Genomic DNA, 27510 nt, shown 5'->3' with positions numbered 1-27510 from the left:
ACGTACTTAGGTAAGGACCTAACGACGTCCCTTAGGTCGGGGGCTCCTTCGGAATCTCTTAGTTCTTCGTAAAAGATAACGTAAGGCGTCTTTAAGAAACGACCTCCTTCTACGAGCTAAACTAAGTAATTATACTCCCCTTCGTAACCTATAAAAACGGCGCGGGCTCTACGTAATTCTATCTTTTCGGAAACGACCCGATAACTTTTATCGATATAAGCTACGTAACGGCTACCGACGATACGTAAATACGCGTTATTAGGTTTATAATTCTTTCCTAGCTCTATGTCGTTTATAAATCTTTCGTATGGCGTAAGTTTTTTTACGAACGAAACGTTAATCTTATTAATCGTATACGTCGTTACTACGAGGACGTAGTCCTAAAAGTAAGTAAGGATCTTTATTTAAACGTAAATTACTTTAGTATCGTTTTATAGGAAACGTATGTTCCTTTCCGCTACGCCGTTTTAATATTAATTATCTAACGTAAAGGTATTTAACGTAATATCCCTTTCGTTATAGAATTACTCGATAGCGCTTATACCGAACTCTCGGCCGCCGTTAAGGCGTAATATTCTTATCCGTCGCCGGCTCTTATCCGGGGCGCTCGGTAATGCTTCGAGTAATTAATAAACTCGGGTAAGGTAAGTTATTAATACTTATTAAGCCTCTCCTTTAAACTTATGCTAAGTAAACTCTTTATTTCGGTTATCGTCGTTTACGATTAATATAAAATAACGGTAGTTCTCGATTAATAGAGGCTATAATTCTCCGAAGTCGTATTAAGTAATCTCCCTAGGGGTTTAAATACGCTCCTAAGGATCCTTCGAGGGTATCCTAGTAATCTTTACCCGATTATACGCGTAATAAGGTACCGTTTTTATAAGTACTAGGTCTAGGTCGATTCCTATCGACCTTTTAATAATCTATATAAGTCTTTCCGTATTAAGGTAATAAAGGCGGCGATATTATAATATTAGTTATTTTATAATATTATCGTCTAGCTATATTAATATCGCTTATAATATCTCGCTAAGCTTACCGAATTAATACCTTAGCGCGCCCTCTTAGTATCGTTTAAAGGGAAGGAGTTTCGGCTCCTCTTTCTTATATTCCTATAATAGGAAACCTCGTTTCTTAGGGTTTAAAGTCGTTAAAACGGTCCCGTTAGGATTTATAATGTTATTCTTATCTAGCTAGCTTCCGTTACGATAAAATAACTCTCCCGAAAAGATCTTAACTAAAAAGGAGCTAATAAATAACGTATAATTTAACTACGTTTAGTTATATCCCTCGTCGTCGCCGGTAAGGTAATAAATAGTTTTACTTATCTTCGTAACGTTTATAAGGCCTCCTTTCGTATTAATAACGTAACCCGGTAGTAACGTTACTACCGTTCTCGGGTTTAGATCTTTTAAATCGTTTATAACGTAAACGTTAGTTCCTATATCGAAGAATAGGTAATCCTTATAAGCGTTAGCCTCCGTTCCGTAGTTAATTCTTAAAGGCTTTACGGGCCGCTCGTCCTTTAGCGGGTTAGCTATAGTTAGGTTATTACCGGGATTAATAGGGATAAGCTTTTATTTAAGGTCCTTTTTACGGCGTAGTTCGTCGTAAGCGCTTACTAGCCTAAAAAGCTCTACCGTATTTATCCTCGTTCGATATATCCCGCCTCCGTTATCGTAATAACCGAATTAAGGTAACGTATACGGTACGTACGTAATATATTACGTCGACGGTTATTTCGAACCGCCTTTTAATCCGTCGGAGGCGTTATCGCCGTTACCATTACCGCCGCCGTTACCCTTGCCCTTTCGTTCCTTTAGCGGTTTCGGGTAGTCCTTAGCTTTATACCTATACTCCTTATAGTTAAAGTAAAGAGGCTTTCCTTATTAGTTCTACGAGGGCTTCTTCTTTTTACCCTTTTCCTTACCTTAGGCGTTATTAGCCTAATTATTATTACCGTCGTTACTTTTGTTATCCTTATATTTATTAATCTTATTACGGAACTTTCCGCGGAAGCTATTAAGTACGTTTAGTAGGTTTATAGGTTTCGTTTTAATTATAGTATTTACGATTTTAACCTAATTAGCTACCTTATTTTATATATAGCTAAGGAATATCGTAATTTATTATTCTTCGTCGATTACGAAGCCGGTATTTATATATTAACGAACGGTTAGTTATTACTTAAACGTAAATTCTATCGGGTTCTTATCGTCGTATTTTATTTTAATAAGTTACTTTTATAACTTTTATTAATAAGCCTTTCCTATAAAGGCATAAGTTTAATCGAATATCTTTAGTATCTTCGTACCTAAACGTACGCCCGCTATTAATTATAAGGGTTAATCCCGGTAGGTTCCGGCGATTACTTTCGCTAAGGATATTTCGTTTTATTTATCGAATTCTATTCCTTTTTTATATCCTACCTCCTTTATAAAAAGTATAAATATATCCCGATATAAGCTTTAGTTCGAAATTTCCTTAAGATAAACGTCCTTATCGGGATTAAAGACGAACTTCTTCTAATTAATCCTATCGTTCTTTCTAAACGCGGTACCTTTATTCTTATTCCGTATTCTCCGGTTACGTCGTTTACCGTAATCGGAGTTACTATCGGAAAAGCTTCCTAATAAGTTACTTAGGCTACGGCTCCGGCGGCGGTAGCTCTTACGCTAGGCTAAACGCGAGATACGATAATAACGGCTATTCTCGCGGCTCTTACGGTAGTCCTTACCGTAGATTCGTTAAGTCTTTATAGCCGATTTATTTAGTTTCCTCGGAATCTCTAGGTTTTTAATATAAGGTTTATTCTTACCCTCGTTAACGTCGGTAAAGTCGTCTTCTTTTATTAAATCGGCGACGTTTTACTAGGGTTAACGATAGCTTCCTTACCGTTATTCGCTTATTATTTCTAGCTTAGCTATTATTTCCTTAAGGAAATACTTTACGGTATTTATACGTTAGTTAATATACTCGGTCGTTTTACGCGAGCCCTCCTATAGCTTCTTACGTATTTCCTTACGGAGGTCCTTTAATACGATATCTTACGTAGTCTTTTATTCGGTTCCTTCCTCGGCCGCCTTATTTTATAATCTCGTAGCTATCCTCGTAATTATCCTCGCGATTTAATCGTTTAGCTTATCGATAACCTTTCTTTACCGTTAATCGTAATTATACGGTTATCCCGGGCCGCTCGTTTATCGGAACTTTCGTTACTTAATTACCTCCGTAACGTAGGTAGTTAAATAATAATAAAATAACGTAATAATAAGCTTACGAAATATATAAGGTATTACTATATAGCTATTTAAGGAACGGGTAAATAGTTAATTAAATTATAATTATTTACGTAGCCTTTTAAAGCCGTTTTACGTGCCTTTTATATCCCGATTAGCCCTCGCTAGGGCAGGGCTTACCCTATAGCTATACGTAACCGATTACGTACTTACGCGCCTATAGGTCCTATGTATCTACCTACCTTAGGGACTTATCTTCATACCTAGAGGTAGGTACCACTCGTAGTACCTACATCTACCTAGGCAGGTACATACATCACGGACCACCCGCTCAGTATCCGTCTGTCCTCCTATTTAGGTAGGTACTCATAAGGTTATTAAGCCGCAAGTGCGCACGGCACAATAGAAAGCCGACTCATCGGGAGATTTTCAGCGTTGCTCCAGTTTCATGCCAGTCATGATATTAGAGATCCACCGGATTCGTAACGCCCAGCAGAACGTTGAACAGACCCTGGGCAAGGCCAGTCGTGCCATACGCAGAGACATCTCGCTCCTCGGAGTCTTGCTAATATACCTACGGCTCGCCTTGTTGTCCGCAGACGCTGTATTATGTGATACGCCACGCGCAAAATAAGCAATACTATCTCCTCTCAGCTGCGCACCCGGTTAGGATCTACGAACGTAACACCTCGGCAATCATGAGTATATATAGAGGCCGAGTGGAGGGCTTCGTTAGGGTCCACATTCCAATAACATCCAGTCCACCTTGAACCGCCAGCACCACACTCAAATTATTCAGCGCAACGATTCCATCTCATAAAAACCTGCTCGCCATCGCCGGCCCTCGTAACTTATCAGTACTAGTTTGCCATAGCCATACCGAATATGTCTAAGCCCTCTATTCTCCTTGTTCCTGGCTCCTTCTCTCTGCCGGAGTTCTATGACAAAGTTATCAGCGGTGTCGCAGCCAAAGGCTATGAGATCAGGGGCCTGCATTACCCCAGCGTTGGTTTTAAGACAGGACCCCGCCAGGGGGAGCCGGCGACCATGCTCGACGATGCCGCCTTCATCGCCAAGGAGGTGGAGGCTCTCGCGGACGAAGGCAAGGATGGTAAGTGGTTGCATCTCAAATTGTACTTTGGCGATCCCAACCGTCGTATACGACTATCAGGCTTTACGTATGAATACCAACAAATGATATGAAGTGATCCTCCTCGCCCATTCTTACGGGGGGGTTCCGATCACCCAGAGCGCCAAAGGGTTGTCGAAGCAAGAAAGGCAAAAGGAAGGGAAGAAGGGCGGCATCGTCCGGCTCCTATACATGACGGCCCTGGTTGTACCCGAGGGGGTTTCAGCAAGCGGTATCCTCGAGACATTTGGTGACGGGTTCCGTCTTGAATTCGGGCAAGATGTTAGTGAACTCCCACTTCCATTTTCTACGGTTTGCTACGGAGCCCGAGACTCTCGCTAACTCCGCCGCCACAACGATAGGAGAAAGGTTGGCTCCAATTCAAGGACCTCTCGGCGGCGGCTGCGCTCACATTCTCGGATATGCCCGACCAAGAGGAGACCGAAAGACTAATCAGCCAATTCCCGAACCACACTGCCGCTAGCTTCGCCACGGAGTTGACACATGCTGGATATAAAAACATCCCATCGTCGTATTTACTCTGTGAGGAGGACCGGATTATCCCCTCCAAGAACCAGAGGGATGCCGTTGAGCTGATCGAGCGGGTGAGCCAGAGCCAGGTCGAGGTTACTACCGTTCAATCGGGCCACGCTCCTCATGTCACGAAGGCCCCAGAGGTGGTCGACTGGGTTTTGAAGGCGGCGGCAAAACATGAGAGCAATTAGTTTAAACTATTGCTATAGGCCCCAGGCACTTTTAACGAGAGGGGTGTTTTTCTATAGTCAAATCATCATCATTTAGAACCTGATTGTCTAGACAGCATTTCCGAGCTAGATCCTTTATTCGTTATATCATTTAGGAAGTTGTGCCGTTTCTTATTCTTTAATTAGTGCAGGTCCGTTTCGCTGTGCTGTATTGGAACACCGCCGCTTAATATGGTCCGGTGACACTATGTGGTTATGTCACACGAACCAGGCGGTCTAATCAGACCTGAATATTTCTATGTTTCTCTTCGAATATGCGGAAGCTCTCAAAAGGAACCATACGCGGTTAGCGAAGACGAACTGTACCAGGCAGCTAACGTTAGCCCAGTATTACGTCTGCTATTGACATAGGAACAACGGGGAAAACATGAGCTACAATTAAAACATCGCCAGGCTTGTTGTGCTAGGTCTCGTTTTTTATCTTGTTATACATGTGCTCCGTCTATTATTGGTGGTTTACTTAACTCACACCCTACTCCCAGAGTTCCTCCTATCCCTATTCTCAGCAATGGTCATGAGCCTCGAGGGGCTGAATCACTGTCGAGACGATGGCCGCCAATACGTTAGTAGGAAGCAACAATCTAACACACTGACACAGGTCTACTATACGGGAATGGTCTCCAAAAAGGCGCAAGTATTGTTAGGATCCATATGCAGAAAAGCAATATGTAACACACAATAGTAGTAACGGTTTAGCGCATAATATATTTTATTGCATATTACATAAATTGGAATTCTCGAAAAAGAAATAATCGGGTTAGTGGGGTACCTGGTCGTTTCCGGACTAGCTCCTCAAAACACGACCTAACACGCTTCGACGCGTCAAGCTCATTTATCATTTCTTTCTTACGCTTTCTCCTCTCGGCCTCTTTTCCTTCCACATCTACGTCCACCCGCCATCTTCCCGTGACGGTACCCCGACATCCAATTCCACCGCCTCTGTAATCGTGTATCATGTGGTAACGGATTGGCACTATTGTATTAGTATAATTTTTATTCGTTCGCCCCATATCGTGGTCCCCCGCAACAAGTCATTAGCCATGCCACGCCCGAAGCGAACTCGCGTTGCGTCGACTCGAACAACAGCCAAGGCACACGGCCCAGTCGTAGCCAGCGGGCCGCCAGAGCAACCAAAGCCTGCCCAGTCAAGCTCTGATCTATACGATGTGAGCGATCGCGAGAAGGCAAAAGTAGAGCGGAAGCGCAGATCGACGCGCTCGAAGCCAACCTCAGCGTCACAGCAATTGCAGTTGCTGGAGACTGCGCGTCAGCGACGTGATTCGGCCATGGACAGACTAGAGAATATGATGTCTACACCAAGCAACGAGGCAGGAGAGCCTGCCGATGAGTCGGATCTTTCAGTTGAATTAGGACGCCGTGTCGCTGGGACCCCGCAGCATAGGAGAATGGCCGACTTCTCAGGATTAGACCTAGACGATGCTGATTTCGACGACTTGAACACCACCTTTAACACTGCGGGCCCAGCTAGCGCGCAGCGGTCTGCTGAGACATCTACCATGTCTGCTAGCGTGTTCCGGAGGCGACCTCGCGCGGGGAGCTTTCTGAGCCGGGAGGATGGCTACATCCGACCCAGCAGCCGCGGCGGCCCCAACACGCCCGGCCTTAGCTCAACTTTCAATATCGGCGTGTTTAAGAGAAGGGCGCGGGAGCCCAGCATTCTCGGCACGGCGCAAAAGCCTCGCTCCCAACGATCGGAGCCCGAGCCCGAGCCACCATCGTCCCAGCCTGAGGACGAAGACGAAGATGAAGACGAGGCAATCGAAGAGGATGCATTCGCTCCTGAAGAGACATCGACTCCACTCAGGCGTTCCAAGAGGCGCTCTGGTCAGACCGACGCCAGCCGAGCATCTCCACAGGCTTCATCTAGCGTCAAGACGCGCAAGCGAAAGTCTTCTAAAGGTCACGAACGCCGTGCCCGATCCTCTCCATTCCAAGATAATGGCGACGGGCCCGTAGAAGGCCCTGCATCACCGCAATCGGAACCAGACTTGCCTCCTCTACCATCTACCCCCCCTCGAGGACTTAGCCGACCGAGGACGCCTGTCATGGACGAGGAACTAATGGCGCCCCCCATGAGCAGCGGCTCCTCGGCGGGTGACCCGGAGGAGGGCTGGCCGCCGCTGCAATTACTCGGTCGCGGTCGTCCGCCGCGACGTGCCGCCTCGGCGCTGCAGCGACGGACGGCAACATCCCAAGACAATCTGTCTGATATGTCGTCGCCACCATCACTCACCTACTCGCCCAACTACCGCGACGCGTCATCGCCGCCCCCGCCCCCGCCGCCGAGACAGGCTAGCAAGCCAAGGCGCAGGGCCGCCTCCCGGCCGGAGAACGTGCAAGTCACCACCGCGGATCTGGCCGGCCTGCTACCACGCCGGCGCGCCAGGAACGCACGTGTCGGCTCCGACGGTTACGACGATGAAGAGTCCGATGCTGAGGTCGACGCCTCGGGGCTCGGAAATGACGACGACGAGCTCTCGTATCTCGACGTGCGAACCCGTAGGCGTCTGGGGCGGTCGGCCTCGCGCGGGGCGGGTGCAAGAGCCAAGTCGAAGCAGCGCAGCGGTAGCGGCGGGAGTAAGGCGAAGCAGCCACAGACGCCCGTCGTCAAGTCGAGGTCCAAGCGGACCACCATAACGTACGGCCGGGTGTCTGACAACGAGAACCAGGAGGAGGGTGAAGAGGAGGAGGACGATGTCTTGGGCTCGACAGGGGCTGGCGGGGAAGGCGTGGGCCCAGAGGACAGCCAAGCGATGGTGACGCGTGTGGGCGACGAGTTGAAGCGGGCGGCGCGCAAGTTCCAGGAGGTGGACAAGTGGCAGCTGGACTACGAGGAGATGACGCAGAGCAGCTCGCCGCGGGACGCGCGCTGATGCGTAGACGCATCGAAGCTGGGGCTACGTGGGCTCGCTGCCTGCTTGCCGCCCGTCTTTGCGTCATACTATCCGGAGGCTTCGGGTCAGAGGAGAAATTCGAGGTTCAAGGTGGTCGGTTGGGTTAGAAGGTGTAGGGGTGTGGGAAGGAGAAGGAGGAAAGGGTATAAGGATATATCCATGCTTGTTCATTCCATGATGAGAGAAAAATTTGCCGCCCTTGGCTCTCCCCTTCCCGTCCCGTTCTCTACATCCACTGGACGTGTTATCATGGATATGTTCAACAAGTCGTTGGCTGTTTGCGTCTCATGTCCGGTTTATCTGTCTGTCCCATCCGTCTCGAAGGGAAGCATATATACTACAGAAACCTTGAAAGTGCTCGAGCTGAGGGCTTTCATGCACCAAGGCACAGAAATAGCTGTTTTTGTTAATGGGATACGGCACAGTGCGGTATGGTGTGTTGTGGTAAGAGGTGTCGCCGTAACCCGATACCCAGGTCTCGGTCAATACTACTATCTACTGCTTTCGACTAGGCCTGCTACGACCCTCAATCAGGAGGGAAGAATACAGGGATGATCAAGCGAATAAAACAAGTGTCTGACTCCCGTAAACCGTAAATTATCAAGCCCCACCCCTAAACTCCTGCTCTATGCGTTATCGTCGACCTCTTGAGGAAGAGTCCGGTTTAGTCGAGGCCCATCCCTATCTCCCCCTCCGGATTGCTATAAGCCCCAAGTCCAATGGAAAGCCGAGTCCTTCCAGCCTCTCTACCCACTCGTTCGTGCTATCTGAGTGGGTGTAAGGTTCTGCCTAGCTCTTCTAGGACTTTAACGAGACGCTCTCGAGAGTCTGTTCGATGGTGGGAACCAGCTCGGCGATCCTATTTGCATCACGTAGCGCGATCGTGACGCCGTCGGGCGTCAGTCCGGTCATTAGCAGTTTCTGCAATGCCCACACACATTAGCCAGAGTGGTCAGGGACACGAACACGTCTTGAAATGTGAAGCAGTCTCCCCCCCCCCCCCAAAAAAAAGTTCCAAGAACCTCCATTACCCGCCATTCCAAGGGAAGGGAAAAAAAAAAAATTGAAAATGAACGTACCCTCTTTACCTCTTCGAATGCGAGCTCCTTGACAGTGTACTCGCGGATAACCTCCTCGGTCTCGAAGTCGACGTAGATACGAGTGTCGCGGACACGGACGACGACGCCGTCAAGGCGCATGAAGAGGCGGCAGAGTAGCAGCATGCGGCGCTCGTGCACGCGTACCTTGGCGCTCAGTATGCTGATACCATTGTCGTCCAGCTCGCTCTCGTACAGCATCACCTCGTCGAAGAACAGGATCGGGTCCCGCCGCTTCAGCAGTTCGATCGGGATCCCCCGCGTCGTTGGCGCGAACTGTCTCGCCGCGGGTGCTGTGACGGGCGTTGCGGCTGGCGGTGGCGGTGGCGGTGGCGGGATGAGAAATAACGGCGCAGACGTCTGGTTCTCGCCGTTTTCCCGGCCCCCGCTCCCGTTATTCTCGTGCTCGTCCTGGGGAGGGGTGGAGGGAGCCGGCGGCGGCGGGCCGGGGCGGCCGAGGTGCACGGTGCCGCGGTAGGTGGTGCTGTAGCTCCAGTCGTAGGGCTTGACGACGTCGCGGATGCCGGCGCTGGTCTGCTCGCGGCTGGCGGACCACTCGGAGGCATAGGCGACGCGCAGCATGTCGCGGCCGGTCTTGTCGACGGCAGCGAGCGCGTCGCGCGCCGTGAACTCGATGGCCCAACCCGTCGGCGCGTGCCGCACCGCCACCGCGTTCTCGCCGAAGATCATTTCCGGCACCGGGATCCCGAGCTCCCGCTCCATCGCGTCGATCGGCTCCGCCTTCGAGATGGGCAGCTTCCGCGTCGCGATCTCGAAACGCCCCTGCCGGTGTGTCCGCGTCGCCCGCGCCACGTGCTCCGCCCCGTCTGCCCGCGGGTACGCCTCGTACGTCGAGGCTATGTGAGCCTGCGCCATGACGCACGCCGGGTCGAGGAGACGGGGAGAAGAGGAAAGGAGGAAAGGTAGAGACGGTAAGGTAAAGCCAGATGCCGCAGTAGGTTCTCGAATAGGGGGAGGGCGAGTCGTGATCCAATTAGCGACAGCAGGATAGATAGTTGGGGGTGAATAGAGCGGTTGTCTGATGTCGAAAAAGTTGAGGCTGTTATACTCGCTACCCCAGATGGAAGTCCTCGAGACAAGTACTTGTTAGGTAAGCTTGGGTAGAGGGGCAATGGCAATGCCACACAAGTACCTAATACCTACCTACTGTACCTTTTAGCGCTAGTGTACCAGTGCGATAACTCAAAGTCTCATTAATTAGCCAGCCTATTGATTATCGCCGATCAGTCTCATATGTTGGAATCATCCATAACGGAAAACATCGTGAGATGGATTTCAGGGAAATTAATCAGGCAGTGGTCGGCAATTGTATTTGCTGACACCAGTGCAATCTAGTCGGCGCAGCAACAAATGAGACTCTCAATTGTCGCGCTCGCGCCCTTGCGCTAAAAGGGGTTGGTTACGTCCAATGCTTATTCGACATGCGACCTCCTAGAGCTGAATAGAGGACGTCTAAGTGTATAAGTATTTGCGGTGCTCTGTCTCTGTATTTTTATCGCTTCGAACCAGGTCAGACTTGAACCACATATGCATTTTTCCTATACACGTATATGCTACACCTACTCGTCTTATCACCAAGACTAGAGCCCGGAGAGCTCGGGGTAGATCTCGTAGGCGTCTTATCTGGTCCTCCTTCGAGGCATACCTCCTTCCTAGTCTCTGTGTAGTTCTTGAATGTGACCATGTACGATTAGTTATCTTAACAGCTCTCTATCAGGTGCGATAGCGTGTCCGTAGACGCGAAGCAGAAGATAGCCCGAAACCCAGATATGGGCGCTTATGCACGTGCCTTTCGGCACCAAGCCCGGGCGCATAGATGATCCGAAGACACCCAAGATGCTGCATCATGCATTCTCCCTCCTGAGCCTAACACCTTCGTGATTCTCGGGTCGGACGGCTAATCCGACAGCGACACACAAAAGATCGATGTCGAGGCGATACTGAGCCGCCTTAGGCGCCGAATAGGCACCTATCTGTTCCTAAATGTGACCGGGTCTCTAGTTGTGTAGGCGATTTGGACGGGTGTAGGGGCGGAGAGCAAACCTAACAATACACAGACCACGACTGTCTAGCTCCTCTGGTTAAATTTCGTATGAGGCGGAATTGAGGGGACTTTAAATGAAATTATTACTGAGGCTCTTAAGCGCGCCCGGAAATCCTAGCTCTCCTGGCCTCTTCCTCTTTGTTGGCCGCGACACGGGCCAGGAAGTCTTGTCGGTTGGCGTAGGACTCCTTCGACTTGCTAGCTAGTTCGAGCTCGTCCTTGATGCCTTCCTTGTCAACAAAGCCGGCCCAGTCCATGCGACTCTTCTCGACCACGTTCAGCTTTTTGGCCTTAGCCTGTTCACGTATCTGCAATCTCGCGTTCATGCCGAGGTTGAGGTCCAAGCGTGGTGTGAGACCCTCGATCACGGGTTCGAAGGCAGATCGGAAGGCTTTGCGGGGCTTACGCTTGGGCTGGCTATCGTCATCGATATCCTCGGCCGAGTTCGGATCTTGAGACACGAGATACAGCCTCGCTTCGGCGGAATCGCGAGGTACCATCTTTTCTTCGGTATGGACCTTTCCCGCGAAGGTGTAGGCGCGCTTGATCTTTATCATGGCCGGCGGCTCGACTTCTCTAGGCGCCTCCCCTTGTTGGTTTTTCTTCGGGCCTGCGGCTGGCCCAGGTAAGTCGCCTTTCCCAGCGCGTTCGTTCTCTGTTTCCGTGTCGATATCTTGCTTGGACGATAGGAGGGGGGCTGAGATCATCTCAGCCCACAAGCTATCGACGTCAATGGTGACTTGGCCGGCCACCACGGGGGTCTTTCGCTCGGCTTTTTCGGCTGCTCGCATGCTCCGGGTCCTGACGAGGTCGATGTCACGCCCGTCATCCTTGCCGGTATTGTCGGCATTGCCACCCCTTTGCTTATCCCCCTTTTGTCGTTTTCTCCCTTTCTGTATAATGGCTTCGTCGCCCGAGTTCTCGAAGTTTTCGTCGACATCTTCATCAGTAGTACGCTTTCTAGTGGGAGAGGCTGTGGGAGGGACTATTAAATCGACGGGTTCATCATCGGAATCCTCAGCTTCGGAGACAGTATCCGTGGGCGCCACGTCTGGTGCGAAATCAGAATCATCGTTCGAGGCATACTCATCGTCCACATCTGGCTCTAGGGCCATGAGGGAACTCATGTGCGGAGTTTAGCGTAGTTTGTAGGTGGTATCCGTACCATCGAAGGCATGCGGTAAGCGAATTTTCGTGTTGGGTCGAGGTTTGGCGGTTTGTTGGCAGCTTGTTAAAACGGTCCGAGCTCTACACGTAATGTCGCGGTAGGTTAGAGGTACAATAGTACAAATTACAAACCCCTGCCACAAAGATTAAACGGGTACCAGGTACCTACCTAGGTACCTAACTTAACCTTACCTAACCCAACCCAACTCGGCACCAAACCTATCCTCCTACTCTTCTTATCAATTCCCAAGAATTTTTAGACATTATACTGACACGCAAGTTTAGGTACTCGTACTATCCAATTAGACGAGTTGTGTTCACAATACGCCGTTACCTTCCACGGTAGCACGAAGTAGTACCAGGTAGCATGCCACTCACGGCGGCGTGGCCTACCCACCTACCTTAGGCAGGTAACATAGCATAGGCATAAGTAGGTAAGTGCCTAAGTTAGATGCATCAACTAACTATCTATGCAGAGAGGTTATAGCCAAGTTAAGGGGCATATTATCTCAGCAACAAACAACTGTTCCATCGTCTGGCCAATCTAAGAGTTATTTTTATTATACCTTCCGTTTTAGAGCACCCACCACCGATCCATTGGCTGTGTGAGATCTTCGATGCCAAGACATTGACTGCCATCATAGTCTACCAGCACAAGTCCCCACAGGCTCTGTTTAAGTCAACGGACGTGCCCGTTCGTGTAGAACAAGGTTGTGCCATCAAGCCCACTGACATCATTAATCTGAGAAAGCTGGAGAAAACCCCGAATGGGAGGAAACGAGTGCTACGTAGGAGTGGCTTTAATAACTAACTGGCAGGCAGGCATAAGCCTGCTAAGTTAAATAGAGGCTCGTGTCTCTATAGCCACGGCCCTACCCTCCTTTACCCGCCAAGCCCGCATATTCTAAGTCGGGGAGCGCATACCCACTATCACATCATGACGAAGATATAAAAAAGCATAGTCAGAAGGTAGGCCAACCATTTAAGCCGGCTGAAAGCCCCACCGTGCTGTCAGAGAACAAGAACCAACAATATGACCCTCGTTCGTGGCAGGTCGCGCCGAATACATCTAAGGTGCCACTGAAGTAAGTTGGTTCAATCCCCCGACACCATCCTATCCCTAGTCTCTTAAAGGTCGTCGCACCGACGTGCCTTAAAATAGAGAGGGCCTAGGCTAGACCGCCTACGCAGTTCACAGCCGGCAACACGACCGGCTCACATGCGTGGATACCTACCTTCCGGGGAGTAGGCCGAGCCTACGCTATCGAGGTTATGAAGGCTGCCGACGAGCAGCGAAACCCCCCGTCCTAGGGTTTCGGTAAGGTCGAAGAAAAGCTGGGCGAGGCTGCAGACTGCGTGGGTAGGGTCCAGGGCGGTGCCGCTAGCGAGAAACCGAAGTAAGAAACTAGAGTAGACGAAGGGGCGCGTGTGTGCGGGCGAAGAGAATTCCCGCCGCTTGTCCCGGAATATTGAAGAAACACAGAATCACAAGCCCACAAAATTAAGACCTGGCGTGTTAGACGCCCCCAAGCTCTCGACTACGATATGTGTTCCAGCATAGATCAGGAGCGAAACATATGCAGAATGATATGACTATCAGGTCACTCGTACTAGTGTAATAGCAGGTAGAAACGAGCTAAGTTCACCGTGGGAAAATTGGGCAATCTAACACCCCAGGACTATTTATCCGCGGCGGTAGTCTTGAATCTCCGTCAACTATTGGTAAGCGCCTCACGTACGTACCTATAAGTAGAGCCACAGATCTACGCGCGATAAGAGAGGATTCCTACATCAGAGGTTGACGGGATAGATGGGTAGGTGTGTTGACTGCGGGGTCCACTGGAAGCGTTGCTGCGATTTCCAGTGTCGCATCGCAGGGAGCCTTCGCAACGACCTTACATCACATCGTTCGAGATGGTGCTCGGCTTCGACTAGGGGCCGGTTCCGAAGTCGTCGATTGGCACGATCCCAGTACGCAGTTACATGCCTAGATGCACGCCTACCTCGGTTCTCCATGTTTCACGATCCCTATGCGGAAACCCGAGGTGTCGTGTGGGCGACCATTAGTAATCCATTATTGGCGTAGACAAGAGACACAAGCGAGTCCGGTAGTGGCCTGGGCAGTTGTAATGCGCAAGGTAAAGAGATGCCGGCTGGCTGAAAGCGTTCGAGGGGACGCAGAGGACGATAACGCGTCGGACTCGAACCTTTAGTATAGGGTTCTCGGGGTTTGTTCGAGTGATTACCTAAGCTAGCAGCACTAATAGGTACATCTAGAAGCCACAGCAAGTGTTGCGCCTCCTGCCATGCAACGAAGCATAGGTGGATGTATTATGTGCGTATAGTCCCGTCTCTCGCCCCCAAGAGGATATGTACCTAGGTACTTAACACGGTGCCCTTAGGGCCTCTAAGAGGTTAGGTACAGGTAGTACCTAGGTAGGTAGCTTGGAGAGAGGTGAGCACTGCCCTCTTACTGCGTGAATATCCCGGCAGATCCCGTCAGGCCGTCCCGCCACGAGACTGCCTGCCTATGGGACCTAGACCTATCTGATCGTAGGCGCCTGTCTAGGGACCTGTCTGGGGGGGGGTCAGCATTACATCCCGGGTACCTCCTAGAGATGGCCTAGGCCTAACTGCGCCTGCCCACAGGTGCTGTGTATACCTAGGTACCTAGACGATAGGTACCTACAGGTTGTGCATAGCACCGAGTGAACCCTAGTGAGGCGCAAATCGGTAACTCGCCTGCGCAGATGTCGTAACTGTTAGGTATCCCCTAACGTGCAAACAGCGCGTACAATACCATCACTATACGTAGATAGTACTTGAGTTCCGAACAGCAAGGACCCTGAAATTAATATTTTTTTTTTCGTGGGAGGCAGAAAGAAGCACCAAGGGTCCTTCGGTGATCGGTCCATACACATTTTCCCATCTGCTCCGCATCTGCTCCCCCCCAGAGTTGTCACATCTTCCATACATGGCTTGGGCACGCTTGGAGGGGTTGATCGGTCCTGTACAGCATCCCTTTTATATGGTTGCAGTGATGATCCCCAGAGCCTAGAGCTTTCCACCCCTTCAAATCATCTCTTCTAGACCCGCCTGGCAGCAGAATAATCTCGCCACCTATTCACGCCCTTCTCCTACCCTCCCACACACGCCCGTCTAGCATCTGCACTGCATAGTGGCCGTCAGCCGGCCCAGTCCCAGAACTCGCCCACGGCAACGGTAGCGGGAGCGGGAACGGGAACTAGAAAAGAGAACCATAAGGGGGTTAGAGGCACCGCACATCCCTTCCCCCCCCCCCCCCTCTCCCCAACAGTGAGCCGTGGTTCCTTGCACGCTGCCCACTCCCTGGTAGGTATACTCGACCTACGCTGCCGAACCCCTAGAGGATCTCGATCTGAGGGAGCGTTGCACCTTGTGCTCGCTACGCTGATCTATCACATAACCGCTCCCAGCTCACCCGCTGCTCGAGCAGCTCGCCGATGACTAGGCGTCGTCATGTTCTCTTGATCAAAGTGCCGACTCGCACCCTACCCCGTCGCCCCGGCCGTGCCCATTCTGTAGCAACCCTACCTCGACCCTCCAGAAGCCCGGACGGCGCGCCATAAGATGGACGATTCCGAGGAGGAGGTCGACACTCGTATCGAGTCGCTCCTAGACCAGCGCCAGTCCCTGACGGAAGAGCTGCTGTCCAGCCCCTACGACCTCGTCCTCTACATAAAGCGTGCTTTGGTGTACTCCGATCTAGCCTACCCCGATCTAGCCGCCGGCGATGCCTATCGAGCACTGTTGTTGACCGACGAAGTCCGCGATGAGAACTTCGAGTACCATGACCAAGCCGTCGCGGCCTTGTTGGTGTACGCTAATGGCCCTATGTTAGATATCCTCGACTTCGGTTCGCTATCCGGAAGTCAGTCTCGCCTACCCGAGTTGGGTGGGGCGATTGATATCCTCGCCTTTGCTTCGCTTGCATCTATCCGCTGCTACCAGGTCCTATCCCTGAGCCTCCTCCTATGCGGCTCTCTGAAGAGCGCCTCGACATTTTGCGAGCGAGGGCTCGCTTTGGCTCCGGGCAACGCAGACCTCGTCAATACCCGGGAGCACATCCAGACCGTCGCCGAGCGCAGAACGCGTAGGCGAATCTCCAACACGAACGACCTCCCAGATTGGGGTACGGTACGTAGGGAAGTCTATCCTTGGAATGCCTACGAGCCGGATCGGTTTTCGGATGAATCCCTGACCTTGCTAAACACCGAATTGGCCAGGATGGCACCCAAGTGTATTGTTGAGGTTGCCGAGCTACCGGTATTGCTTGGTTGCCCTAGCCGTACAGATGGGTACGACATAATTCCGACATGTTATCAGCTCGGCGTTTTTGCCAAGGAAGATATCGCGCCGGGAGAAGATGTCCTTGTGGAATATTCGCTGGTAACAGCCAACAATCGTCTCAAGGACGCAGTTTGTGATGCCTGCGGTAGCGAGCTCCCGTCTCTGGGGAGTGAATCGACCGCTGTTAGCTGCCCGGAATGCTACGACACTGTTTTTTGCGACCAATTCTGCTTCGAGCAAGCTCAGGGGCTTTACCACCCAGCCGTCTGCGATAAGGATGTCGATTCGATCGCCAAGGACCCCAGTGCCGACGATGCCGACGCAACGCTTCATCTCTTGCTCCTAGCGCGTGTTTTGGCAATGGCGGAGCATCAGGATGTACACCCGCTCGACGTCAGCCAAGTCAAGTATATCTGGGGCGATTTCGTGTCTTCGCAAACGAACGAGATCGATCTGTCACCTAAGGCCGGGCCACCCCCAGACTGGACTCTTCCTTTCTCTTTTAAATATAACATCGAGACGCCTCTTCACATCCTCGAGAAAATGGACATCGACATCTATGCCTCGCTCGCTCGCTACGACGTTTGGGTATTCAACACCCTCTATAGCAAGTTCCGCGGCACGGCGTCGGCTCGCAAGAACATAAGAGATGGACGGCCTGACGTCGCTGCCGTCCATCCCTTCTGGTGTCTTGCCAACCATGACTGCAACCCGAATGTCACCTGGGAATGGGGCGGTCGAATGACGTTAAAGGCGCGCGAAACGAGGGTCGTCGGCAATACACCAGGTGGCATCAGGGCTGGAGAGGAGATCCTCAGCCATTACTGTGACGTGAACTTGCCCGTCCAGCAGCGCAGAGAGTGGGCTCGTGGTAGCCTCGGCGGCTGGTGCATGTGTCGCAGATGTCGCGAGGAGTCCCCCGAGAATAAATCTCCGGAGTGACATTTGACGGATAACCTGCCGGTTTTTCTCCTCGGCTGAGGTCAAACCAACACGTATCCTGCGGCGATGAGTTTGGTTCTCTCATGAGTATACACGTGTCATGACTGCCGACTCAACCGCCCTTGCCGCTCCGCTTCTAGGCGACCTGCTTCGCAGAATAGGCCCCCTCACCAACCCCACCCCTTTCTCTCATCCTCCAAAGTAGGTGCAGTATCCTATGTGTAGGGAGACTTCGGCGATAAGGCGTTCCGGGCTAATATGTCTAACTGGCGATAAGACTCGGGCTTGTTGCAATATCGGATATTGCATGTTGAGTACGAATCCCGCGTCTGCCGTCGACCCAAGTCGGAGTACCGCATTCGACGTGAACATGATGCGAGGATTACACCCACGCTGTCTCCTTCCGAATCGTTGCTCTTTTGAATTGTACCCCTCTCTATCCTATTTCCTTTCGCACACGCGTGACTCATCTCTCAGTAATCTCACGAATAGCCATACATACCGCATATCATGTCATAGAAAGGCATTGAACATAAGGTAGTAAATGAAAACGAAGGAGGCGCGGATCTTACATTGTTTCCTCTTTTTTTAGTCTTGTTATGTCCGTTGTACTCCCTCGATCTTTGGGTTTCTTGACGGGAGACTAAGTGTTGATATATGCAGCAAGCTATATACGGTTATCTCACAAAAGCGAACAGCTATAACCCGAAGCCAACCAGTAAACGAGGAGGTAGTAAGGAGAAGAATTTTAACGTTAAAACAAATTGGAGCAAAGAAAAGGAAACTAGAGGAAGAAAAAAGGTCGGTGTGTAGTGATTCTGTTTAAGGACAGGTGGTTGGGCAGCCGTCTTATCTACAGTGATCGATCGATCGATCTATCAGTTACGTGGGGTGCGAGGGGATATCACGAGTGTAAGGGATCCCCTCGCCGGGGGGTTAGTATATATATCATTCACGCTACCTGTCCGGATATTTTATTCTGGCTCGCGTGAGGATGTAGGTAGAGACACTGATGTCTTGGAAACCGGCTGCCCAACTACTAAATACTGGTCCAGGGAACCGGTGGTGCTATTCCGAAGTAGAAGAGGCACGTTTTATCAACAGAGTGCGCAAAGACGAAAAGAGAGGGGAGGAAATACTGGTCACCAGGGCTCCTCGCTCCGGCTTTCGCCTATAGACCCCCCCGGGCTGGACTCAGGTCGCGGGTCTCGATAGATTAACATGTTTCTATGCATCTGAGCCCACCGCACACTGTCTCCTCAATGCACTTGTACAATATACACAAACATATACGCTCACACTCGTGTGATTCAACCTCGACCCTATCGCCATCACGGGATCGACCGATCGATCATTCATCACACATCCCTTCTTGTTACAGCAGCAGCCGCAGTATCACATCGCAAGAGCAGGCAAGCCCATCGTCGGCCGAAGACTCTTATCTCGCACTTTTCACCTTGCATTCATACACCTGAGCAGACAACGTCAGCTGTGCCCTCCTGCCTGAGAGGTGGTCGACACAGCGTTCCTTCCCCTGAGGCCGACATAACTTTGATAAAGCCAGTACGAGAGACCCTGGAGGATAAATAGGCCAGAATAGATATATATAAGACGACAACAAGGTAACTAGAAATACTAAAGACGGTGACGAGAGAGAGAGAGAGAGAGAGAAGGAGGGGGTCGTGCGACCCCACTACTTTTGAAGAGTGATGGAGAGAAGAGTGAAGGGGAATGAGAAAATAAAAAGACGTGATCGCATCCATCCATTCCGTCCAAATCCTATCCTAACAATCCATCCTCCACATGGTCCAATCCCACAACGCCAGCCGTTGCCATGAACCTATATACACGTCGGCCTCGACTTCTTTCCTCTCATGTTGCTTCCTTCCTTCCTTCTCTTTCATCTCTACCCTCCTTGTTTTGGGGGAACGTCGTTCTTTTCTATCTGCCCTTTTTTGGCTTGTTTATTCCTTGCTGGTCTTTCCCCATACACACCAACTCTCAATTCACCCACCGCCTACACTAGGGGCAACGCTGGGTACGCTGGCTGCGATGGCGGCCGCGTTGGGGAGTCGACGTCCATGTCGCTTGCAGCGCGAGCTGAACTTGGGGCCGACGAGACGGGGCTCTCAGAATCGTAGTCCTTGCGCTTGATGCGATCAATGACATACTCACGCAGGTACTCAATGACGCGCACGTGTTCGAGCCAGGCCTCGTACGCCTGATCCTCGCGGTTTTCCGCGCTCGTCTCCGACTCAGCTGACGGCGAGCTGACCGCCGAGATTGCGGGCTCAACCGGCGCCCGCGGCGCGCTCGTCGGCGGGTCCGGTCGCGGGCCGGCGCTTGCACGCTGAAGCATCCCGCCTGAGTACCGCCGGCGCGGATCGCTGTCAAACGTTGGCCCGAGTGTCGACGTAGCCGACTGTCCAGGATAGCCCGACGTGACGGCCGGTAGGGTTGGGTACAGGGCTGAGGTCGTCGAGCTGTGTCGTGTCGATGGGGACAGACCAGAAGACGAGGCCGTTGGTGAGTGGCCGGATGTGTAGGACATCGAGCTAGAAGGGGGGGTCACAGCCGGGGTTCCGTTCGAGTGAGTCGAAGAGACAGCAGTTAGGGGCGATGCGACATGTGCGGCTGAGTACGCGCCGGGGGCCGCCGCCATTGATGCGGGTTGTGCGGGGGCAGCGGAGTGCGGTGGAGACTGGCTGTGGCGGAAGTTGAGAGGAAGATAATGCGATCCAGGTTGGTGGACCCCGGCAGCAGCTGCAGTGTTGGAATTCTCGTAAACGGTACTCTGCATCTGCTCGAGAATCTGGTCGATTTGAATCAGGTCGCTCTTTGTGCGGATATTCGGCATCGGTGGCAGGGAGTAGTGTTGTTGGTAGGGCCCGTGGCCGGCGGGGCCGTCAACGGTCATTACGGCAGGACTTGGTAGGTACTCGGTGGCGAGGGAACCGGAGTGGATAGGAAGGACGCCGTGGAGAGGAAGAAGCCTCTGGCCAACTTGGGCATAGGAGGCCGGGTCAAGCTGGCGGCGCTTAGCGTCGCCGAAGAATTCGTTGAGCACATCGTAGGTGCGCTTACGGTGGTCATAGTCAGCAGCAGAAGCCTGGTAGCCCATATGGTCACCACGGCCACCCATAGGCTGGTAGTACATCGGACCGCCAAACGAAGGTTGGGGATGGTGCTGATAGTAGCTACTTGGGTGACCAGCGGGGTGCGGCGGCTGACCAAAGGCAGCCGAATTAGTACGGATCTGACCATTATGATCATAATAGCTTGACGGAGCTATGAGGCACATTAGCCTCCAATAATGAGGGAATAGGAGGGGGTTAGAACGGAGCGCAAAGATACATACCTTTTCCCTGTGCTCGGTACGCGCCGTTCATGCCGCCATGCTGATCCGGCGACCGGACCAGGACAGAGTCGTCGGCATGAGTCTGAAAGAGCGAGTTAGCAGCTTGTCCAGGATCCTGGAGGCTGGTCCGGAGGGGGGGGGGGAACTACCTTGACGTGCTTCTTCAAGTCCTGTGGACGCTTAAAAGACTTGCCGCAAAAGTCGCACTTGTGCGGTTTCAGAGGGACGTGGACGCGAATGTGCGAGGTGATATGGTCACGCTTGACAGTCGTGGTTCGGCACTGGTTCCACTGGCAGGTAAGATTCAAGTTATTCGTACTCTTGCGACCAACATGCTTTTCGCAGATGTGTTCCTGAAAATACGCGTCAGTACTCGCACTATCGAACGAGCAGAGGAAAAGGGGATCCCAGAGTGAACACGAGGCGGGAAGAGAGAACTTACATAGAGTGCCTCGGCAGAGTTGAACTTCTCGGTACAGTTAGACCAGCGGCAGATGAGGGCATCATCTTGGGCTGGGGCACTTGATTGCGACGTCGCGGTGGTCGCAGTCGAGGGCGCTGGGGTGGTGCCGTTAGAAGCGGAACTCTCGCCGCCAGAGGTGACGGGGTTGCCTTCGGGAGCGGCCGACATGATTCCGGATTCCGAGGTTGTAAACTCTGGACACGTGACGCAGAGAGAGATTCCAGGGTCGGAAAAAACCGCAATCGGAAGGGGAGAGCAGACGGGATTTCTTCGGAAAACCTCCTTCCCACACAACGCTTCACAAGCTAGCTTGGGTGACACGTGACCGGCAGCGGATACAGGATAATCCCAAAAGGACGTGTGGCAGCAACTAAGTATTCGCAACCAGCACGAGCCGTATACAGTCGTTGGGTTGCATACAACGTTGTAAGCCGGCAGGACCTCGGAGCTGTGCTTGCGCTCGGTGCTGCGCGCGTACTGCGACGATATCGGGAGGGGGGCTGACAACGAGAAGGCTGTTGTATAACAAGAAAAGGATAAGAAATACTAAGAAATGCTAAGACTTCGAAAAAGCCAAAGACGAGAAAAGTCAATAGTCGTCTGAGAGAGAGGAAAGGGCAGTTTATGTAAATCGGGCACCACAGCTGCTCCTTATTGTGGGCTTTGGACCTTGGCGATATCCAGGCGGAAAGTCTTGGCGATAGGCCCGGTCGACGTCGGGTGATTGGCCCAGCGCGCAGGGGGCGAGCGAGTCAGGTACCTCACGGCGAGGAGTGACTTGTAGAACAGCGCACGGCTGCTGCCAAATCCAGGTCACCCCTCCTCGATCGCAACATGCGCCCCAAGTCAATGCCAAGGCCTTGGCGCGGCTTGGCATTAGATGATTGTCTCGAGGAGTCTGCCCAGAAATGCTTAAACGGTTGCTTGAAAAAACCTTGGCCGGTCTTGGCAGGGCCTTGGCACTTTCTTGGCCGCCGGTTCCTCCTGTGCCGAGACTCGACTGCGCCCACTTTTTTCTCATCAGCACCCTGCCTACAGGTTTCTCGCTCCTGCTCTCTCCCCCTCCTGCTCTCTCTCCCTCCTCGTCCTCCTTCCTCATTCCTCACCTCATCGCCCGTTCACATCGGCACGAGCAACGCAGCTGCCCGCTGATCAGCCAGTGGCCAACTTCCAATCGCCTCTACGAGTACACACACTATTACGTACTAGAGTACCGCAGTACCTCCTGAACCCACGCGCGCGCACGCATTCGTTTGTACCTGCTGTTGTAGGTACTTAGGTACTTCTTGTAGGTACCTACACTTACTACGTTAGGTACCTACCTACCTAAGGTAGCATGTACCGTAACTTCGCGTAAGTGGTCGTAGAAACAGAGGAAGCTGTTGCCAGCCATACACGTACAGATTGAATAATCATTCGGACCCCTACGTGATAACCGTAGGTATTGGACTCAATAGGGGAATGCTCGATATCTCTCTCTCTCTCCTCTCTTCGTTTCTTCATTGTCTCCCCTTTACCCTCCTCTTCGCTGTCTCCCCGTCTCCTCATATAATGCTTTTTAACAAAAACAATCCAACTCATGCCTGGTAATTTTAACCCCCTCGCCAAGGAGCAGCACACCATCCGTGCCTTGATATCCGGTTTGCTGCAATATGCTAAGTTGATCGTCAAGGCGCAGTATTGATCTGTAACGCCCGCCACCCCTCTCCCCTCTATTGGTGATACGCGTGTTGTGTATTGCCTTCCCGTATCTCTCGCTAAGTTGGAATCCTCCGGCACGCTATGCGATGCTAATAACTATCATAATCACTTCGAGCCGACTTACCCGAATGTGAAGGGGGTATAAAAGAATATGCCACCTACACCTACCTATACCGCCATCACCGCGGCGCATTCGCGCTAGCCGTCCGCTCCCTTAAGCCGTCGCTTAGAGTGATAATATATCTCTGCTCCTCCGTCGTTACATATGTCCCACCGGCCTTGGATATTGCGCGAGCGGAAGGAGGAGGTCTTGGGTCTTGGTATCTCTTGGTACAGGGACAAGTTCAGCCCAGCCAGCTTGTTCTTTCAGGAGTAATCAACGTTCCGCCGGCCAAGCCTTGGTCTTCCTCTCCGCCCGCCAAGTACTTGGCCCTGCAACTGCCCAGCACGCTCCTCTCGTCGGCAGCGAGTCGAACCCAAGACCCACGGAGGACGAGGGAGGGAAAACGACCTGTCAACTTCCTACCTTGGCTTGCGGTTGAGATTGCCGCCTACGGTCTAGGCCCTCCAGCTATTTATTTGTAGGCGGTCGCGCCACCCGGTTTCTTGGAACAGGATCCTGAAGATATATGCACATGGTCCTGGTGTCTAGTTTGCATCGTCTATCTTATCCTCGAAAATAGGGGTTGACGGAAACAAAGGGCGACGAACGCGGAGATTGGCTTCATCTCCCCTCATAACAGACATTTGGACTATAAACCACCCAATGCTCCCAAGACAACATACACTGCTTACATTATACTTAGGCACAAGCATGTCTATCCTTCGTTTAGTGGGACTTCCATCCACACACACACACTCGCTAAGCCTAGGCCGGAAGAGTGAGCAGTGAAAGCTACCCGTATAACGCCTCCCGTATTCTTTTCATTCACCGCAGTCGAGTAATGCTACCAGCGTCTTAGCAGAGCCGCCGGACCCGGTCCTGATCTGACTCAGCCGTACTCAGCCGTTATCTGCGCCGTGATCGCCTGCATACAGCACGCACCCCTACCTACTAAACTTCTCAACGTCACCAAACAGCCGCCAATGAATTCCCCGCTCACGAACAGACAGCCTTGTGTCAGCAACATTCTGCATAGTACCGAGTTCTCGCCAGACCAGCATTATAAGTTCTATATTAGACCCAACCTTGCCTTTTATCGTCATCATTCGGTCAGGTCGATAAAGCTGATAATAATCCCGATTAGTATCATCTATCCACACAAGTCCCGGTGTGTAATACGTCGGATGCTTTCCACGTAATGAGAGAAATCATAACAAAGCTACTATTCCCACAACTTTTTTAATACTAAATCAACTTACGCTGCGCAAATTACGTCATTATATTCCCACCTCCTTGGAACACATTTGAATTCTTTAGAGACACATGGGGAGGCTCACACAAGACCTCGTCACTTGCATAAGTGACGGCCTGTATTTATCTTAAAGCAACAAATCCTCATGTCCAAACCGGTAATCTAGCTACTTGTCGTCTTGAGAAGAGAGCTTAAAGTTTATCTTCACCCATTGTTAAAGAGAATCAGGTTATCTAAATAAGTAAAGACGGCCGAGCCTCCATAAAGCTTGCCCCAAGTATCTGAGGCGTTCGACCTACCGTTATCACACCACATTATAACCGACAACCAGCGCAGCGAACAGGCTAGGGGGGCATGCCGATGGATTTTATACCTATCAAGTTACGTTGATGGCGCCGATTAGCCGCCGTTTAAGCTCGGCTCGTCTAACATGACACTTCTAAATTACGGACACGGAGTCCTACGACGAATTTACTTGCCTACTTCTTCCTACCTCGGGAGTACGCACGGTTCATGTACGTCGAGTTTGCTAAGTGCCCAAAGCCAGGCAAATCAAACACGCACATGAGTCTTAGTAACGAGCACGACAGCGCGGAGGGTTAGATGTCCACGTTACATCAACGTGATGGACTAATTAGCAACGTGCTCCCTACCATGTAACTAATCTCTGTTACGGTAGAACGACTCCTCTGGAACGAATAGGCGTTTCGAGTTTCCAAGTCTAGCCAAGCATGCCCACGTGTATAATGAAATCTCCTCTCTTTCTAAGTAGAGCCATACTGAGATTGATCCATCCACCGGGATGTTTATACCCTAAACCCAAGCAGGGGTTTAATAGAAACCACCCTTAGGACTCCTCACCCCACGTCTTAGAGCTAGGCACGCATATACCACCACACATTATCGCATTGCATAGAGATGAGTGTCTTAGACAGCAGGTGATTGTCGCTAGATTCAATATACATAGACTCCAACATGTTACACCTACGCCTAAATAACTCACCGAGGATATATTTAAGCCGCTTAGAGATTCGTTTATACCACGAACATGTGCCGCTGGATCCTTTTTACCACCGCCTATTCTGTCTTTTCCCATATAATACTTTTCCTGTTTTCTGTACGCCCATCATCAACCTACTTTCGCCCTTGTTACTTCATAGCACACGAGATGAGATTAAACAATTTCCCGCATGAACCAAAAGCACCAGCCCGTTGGCGCATCTCAGCTCCCGAACGCATTGGCAGTCCGGAGGCGAGAATTCCTATCTCGTGACCACCTGCCCCTAGGCCCCCCTCTCTTTCGGGAACTACACGTTCGCCACGACGCATATACCTAGTGGTATGGCGTAGTTAGAAATCCATACAAGACAACGACGATATAAAATATAGTTATGCTTGGCTCGTCCGTCTTCCTCCTCCTCGTCTCTCTCTCTCTGTCTATCTTCTCTTCTGCGCCCCCTCCCCCCTCCCCCCTTTCGCCTCTACCCCTCCACACTAACCTGCTAGGTCTACCTCCTTAGCTCCCACTCGGTCTCCTTACCCCCTACGGCGAATCGCCACCTACCTCGCAACCTGCTCGCCAACAACCATAACCCAAACCTCCATACGTAAATCCTCACCCCCCCCCCCCCCCCCTGATTGAAAACAACCAATAATCCAACACGAATCAACCAACCCGAGCCTACCCTACCCTAACCCAACCCGACAAGGATGAATCTACCCCTCTACTTGCCTGCCGGTCCGCCCGCACACACCCCTTCTCGACCGACCAACCGGTCAGCTAACCAGGTGACCTACCAGCCCGCGCGCCGTCACGCGACGAGGTCCGGTACCCAATGGCGGCAGCAACCTACGAGGCGCAAATAGCCACTGGGGTATCTCCCCCATCTCCTCCCCTCCCTTTCTTCCATTCCCTGTCCTCACCCCCCCTCGCCCCTTATCCCTCCTCCTCTCTTTACATTGGCAGGTCGGTAGGCGCCTAAGGTATACTAAGGCAGGGCAAGCCAAGGAAGAGGCAGCTAGGAGGAACCCAATACTAACATTGACTAACTCGCCACGTGCCTGCCCCCCCCTTCCCTTCCCACCCTTCTTCCATCCTAATCGTCGACGACGTCGCTGTCGCCGCCGCCACCTCGAAGCTGGTGAGAGGGGAAAAAAAAAAAAAAGCAACCTAGAACGCCGAGAGGGCTGAGAAAAGTTGCGAGCCTCTCCCTTTTGCCTTTCCTATTCTCGTGGACGTTCCTTTTCAATTTTCGCTCCCCGGGCCACGAGAGACTACGTACCGACTCCTCGTCCCCATCTCCGGCCTCTCTTTCTTTCCTCCCGGTTCTGTTCTGTTCTGTTCTTTTCTCCACGTTCGTCGGTTCCTAGACGACGCTGGAGAGTAGGCCAAGGCACGATGGAGGGCAGGTAGGCAGATCCAGAGATCCAGACATCGATGCTCATGATATTATAGTGAAGAGAGGATTAAGTAGGTAGGTACGTAGATAACACAGCTTAGCTCTCACAGCAGGGAGTTAGCTCTCGTACCTGCGTCTCGGCATCCGCGCATCCCCGCCTTTCTACGACCCGCGCGTTCGGGATTTTCCTCCTTCACTTCACCTTCACGCTTCCCTCCTTCGTTGCCCGATATATTCGTCCTCCTCCGAACGCGACTGCGGCAAGGATGGTGAGGGAGAGGAGATAACTAGAACTACCAGGTATCGTCTGTCTAGGCAGCTATAAGAGAGCTAGCCCGACACACAGGAGTCTAAAGTCCCGTCTTGGTCCGCTTCTCGTTGGCCTGCTTGCTTCCTTCCTTTCTTCCCATCTTGTGTCCCCTCCCTCCCTTGAATGACGGGGTGATGATACTCCACATCGTTAGCTTTGCTCTCTCGCCGAAGAGCGTGCCAGATTCTCTCGGGTAACCCTTACTAGCTGGCTAAGCTAGCTTTACACGAGAGATAGTAATAACAAACGACAACATCGGCCCTTACAAAAGACA

At 51.7% G+C, this 27510-nt stretch overlaps 6 protein-coding genes across 6 annotated transcripts; 3 read left to right on the top strand and 3 right to left on the bottom strand.

Moving 5' to 3' along the window:
* Nucleotides 1-3635: 3635 nt before the first annotated feature.
* GGS23DRAFT_586260 (alpha/beta-hydrolase) lies at nucleotides 3636-5567 on the top strand. The gene is made up of 3 exons (XM_051517422.1): nucleotides 3636-4353; nucleotides 4448-4653; nucleotides 4734-5567. Exons 1-3 carry the CDS (start codon nucleotides 4128-4130, stop codon nucleotides 5094-5096), a joined length of 795 nt encoding a protein of 264 aa, XP_051368115.1. The 5' UTR covers nucleotides 3636-4127; the 3' UTR covers nucleotides 5097-5567.
* Nucleotides 5568-5985: 418 nt separating this feature from the next.
* On the top strand, nucleotides 5986-8532 carry GGS23DRAFT_586258 (uncharacterized protein). Its single transcript, XM_051517421.1, has one exon. The coding sequence runs from the start codon at nucleotides 6176-6178 to the stop codon at nucleotides 8027-8029; it is 1854 nt and encodes a 617-aa protein (XP_051368114.1). The 5' UTR covers nucleotides 5986-6175; the 3' UTR covers nucleotides 8030-8532.
* A 316-nt stretch (nucleotides 8533-8848) lies between these two features.
* On the bottom strand, nucleotides 8849-10023 carry GGS23DRAFT_600524 (TIP41-domain-containing protein; the record flags this gene model as incomplete). The annotated part of the gene is made up of 2 exons (XM_051519090.1): nucleotides 8849-8971; nucleotides 9130-10023. 2 exons carry the CDS (start codon nucleotides 10021-10023, stop codon nucleotides 8849-8851), a joined length of 1017 nt encoding a protein of 338 aa, XP_051368113.1.
* Nucleotides 10024-11307: 1284 nt separating this feature from the next.
* On the bottom strand, nucleotides 11308-12327 carry GGS23DRAFT_607599 (BCNT-domain-containing protein; the record flags this gene model as incomplete). The annotated part of the gene is made up of 1 exon (XM_051520075.1): nucleotides 11308-12327. One exon carries the CDS (start codon nucleotides 12325-12327, stop codon nucleotides 11308-11310), a length of 1020 nt encoding a protein of 339 aa, XP_051368112.1.
* A 3350-nt stretch (nucleotides 12328-15677) lies between these two features.
* GGS23DRAFT_326136 (uncharacterized protein) lies at nucleotides 15678-17766 on the top strand. Its single transcript, XM_051512920.1, has 2 exons — nucleotides 15678-15730; nucleotides 15835-17766. Exon 2 carries the CDS (start codon nucleotides 15989-15991, stop codon nucleotides 17648-17650), a length of 1662 nt encoding a protein of 553 aa, XP_051368111.1. The 5' UTR covers nucleotides 15678-15730; nucleotides 15835-15988; the 3' UTR covers nucleotides 17651-17766.
* Nucleotides 17767-19667: 1901 nt separating this feature from the next.
* On the bottom strand, nucleotides 19668-21639 carry GGS23DRAFT_600521 (uncharacterized protein; the record flags this gene model as incomplete). The annotated part of the gene is made up of 4 exons (XM_051519089.1): nucleotides 19668-20938; nucleotides 21009-21090; nucleotides 21158-21361; nucleotides 21451-21639. The coding sequence occupies 4 exons, from the start codon at nucleotides 21637-21639 to the stop codon at nucleotides 19668-19670; spliced, it is 1746 nt and encodes a 581-aa protein (XP_051368110.1).
* Between the last annotated feature and the right edge of the window lie 5871 nt (nucleotides 21640-27510).

This window comes from Durotheca rogersii, assembly GCF_024521655.1.
Source record: "Durotheca rogersii strain YMJ 92031201 chromosome Unknown GGS23scaffold_33, whole genome shotgun sequence".
In the NCBI taxonomy this organism is placed as follows: Eukaryota; Fungi; Ascomycota; class Sordariomycetes; order Xylariales; family Xylariaceae; genus Durotheca; species Durotheca rogersii.
This window is presented reverse-complemented; position numbering and strand designations above follow the sequence as displayed.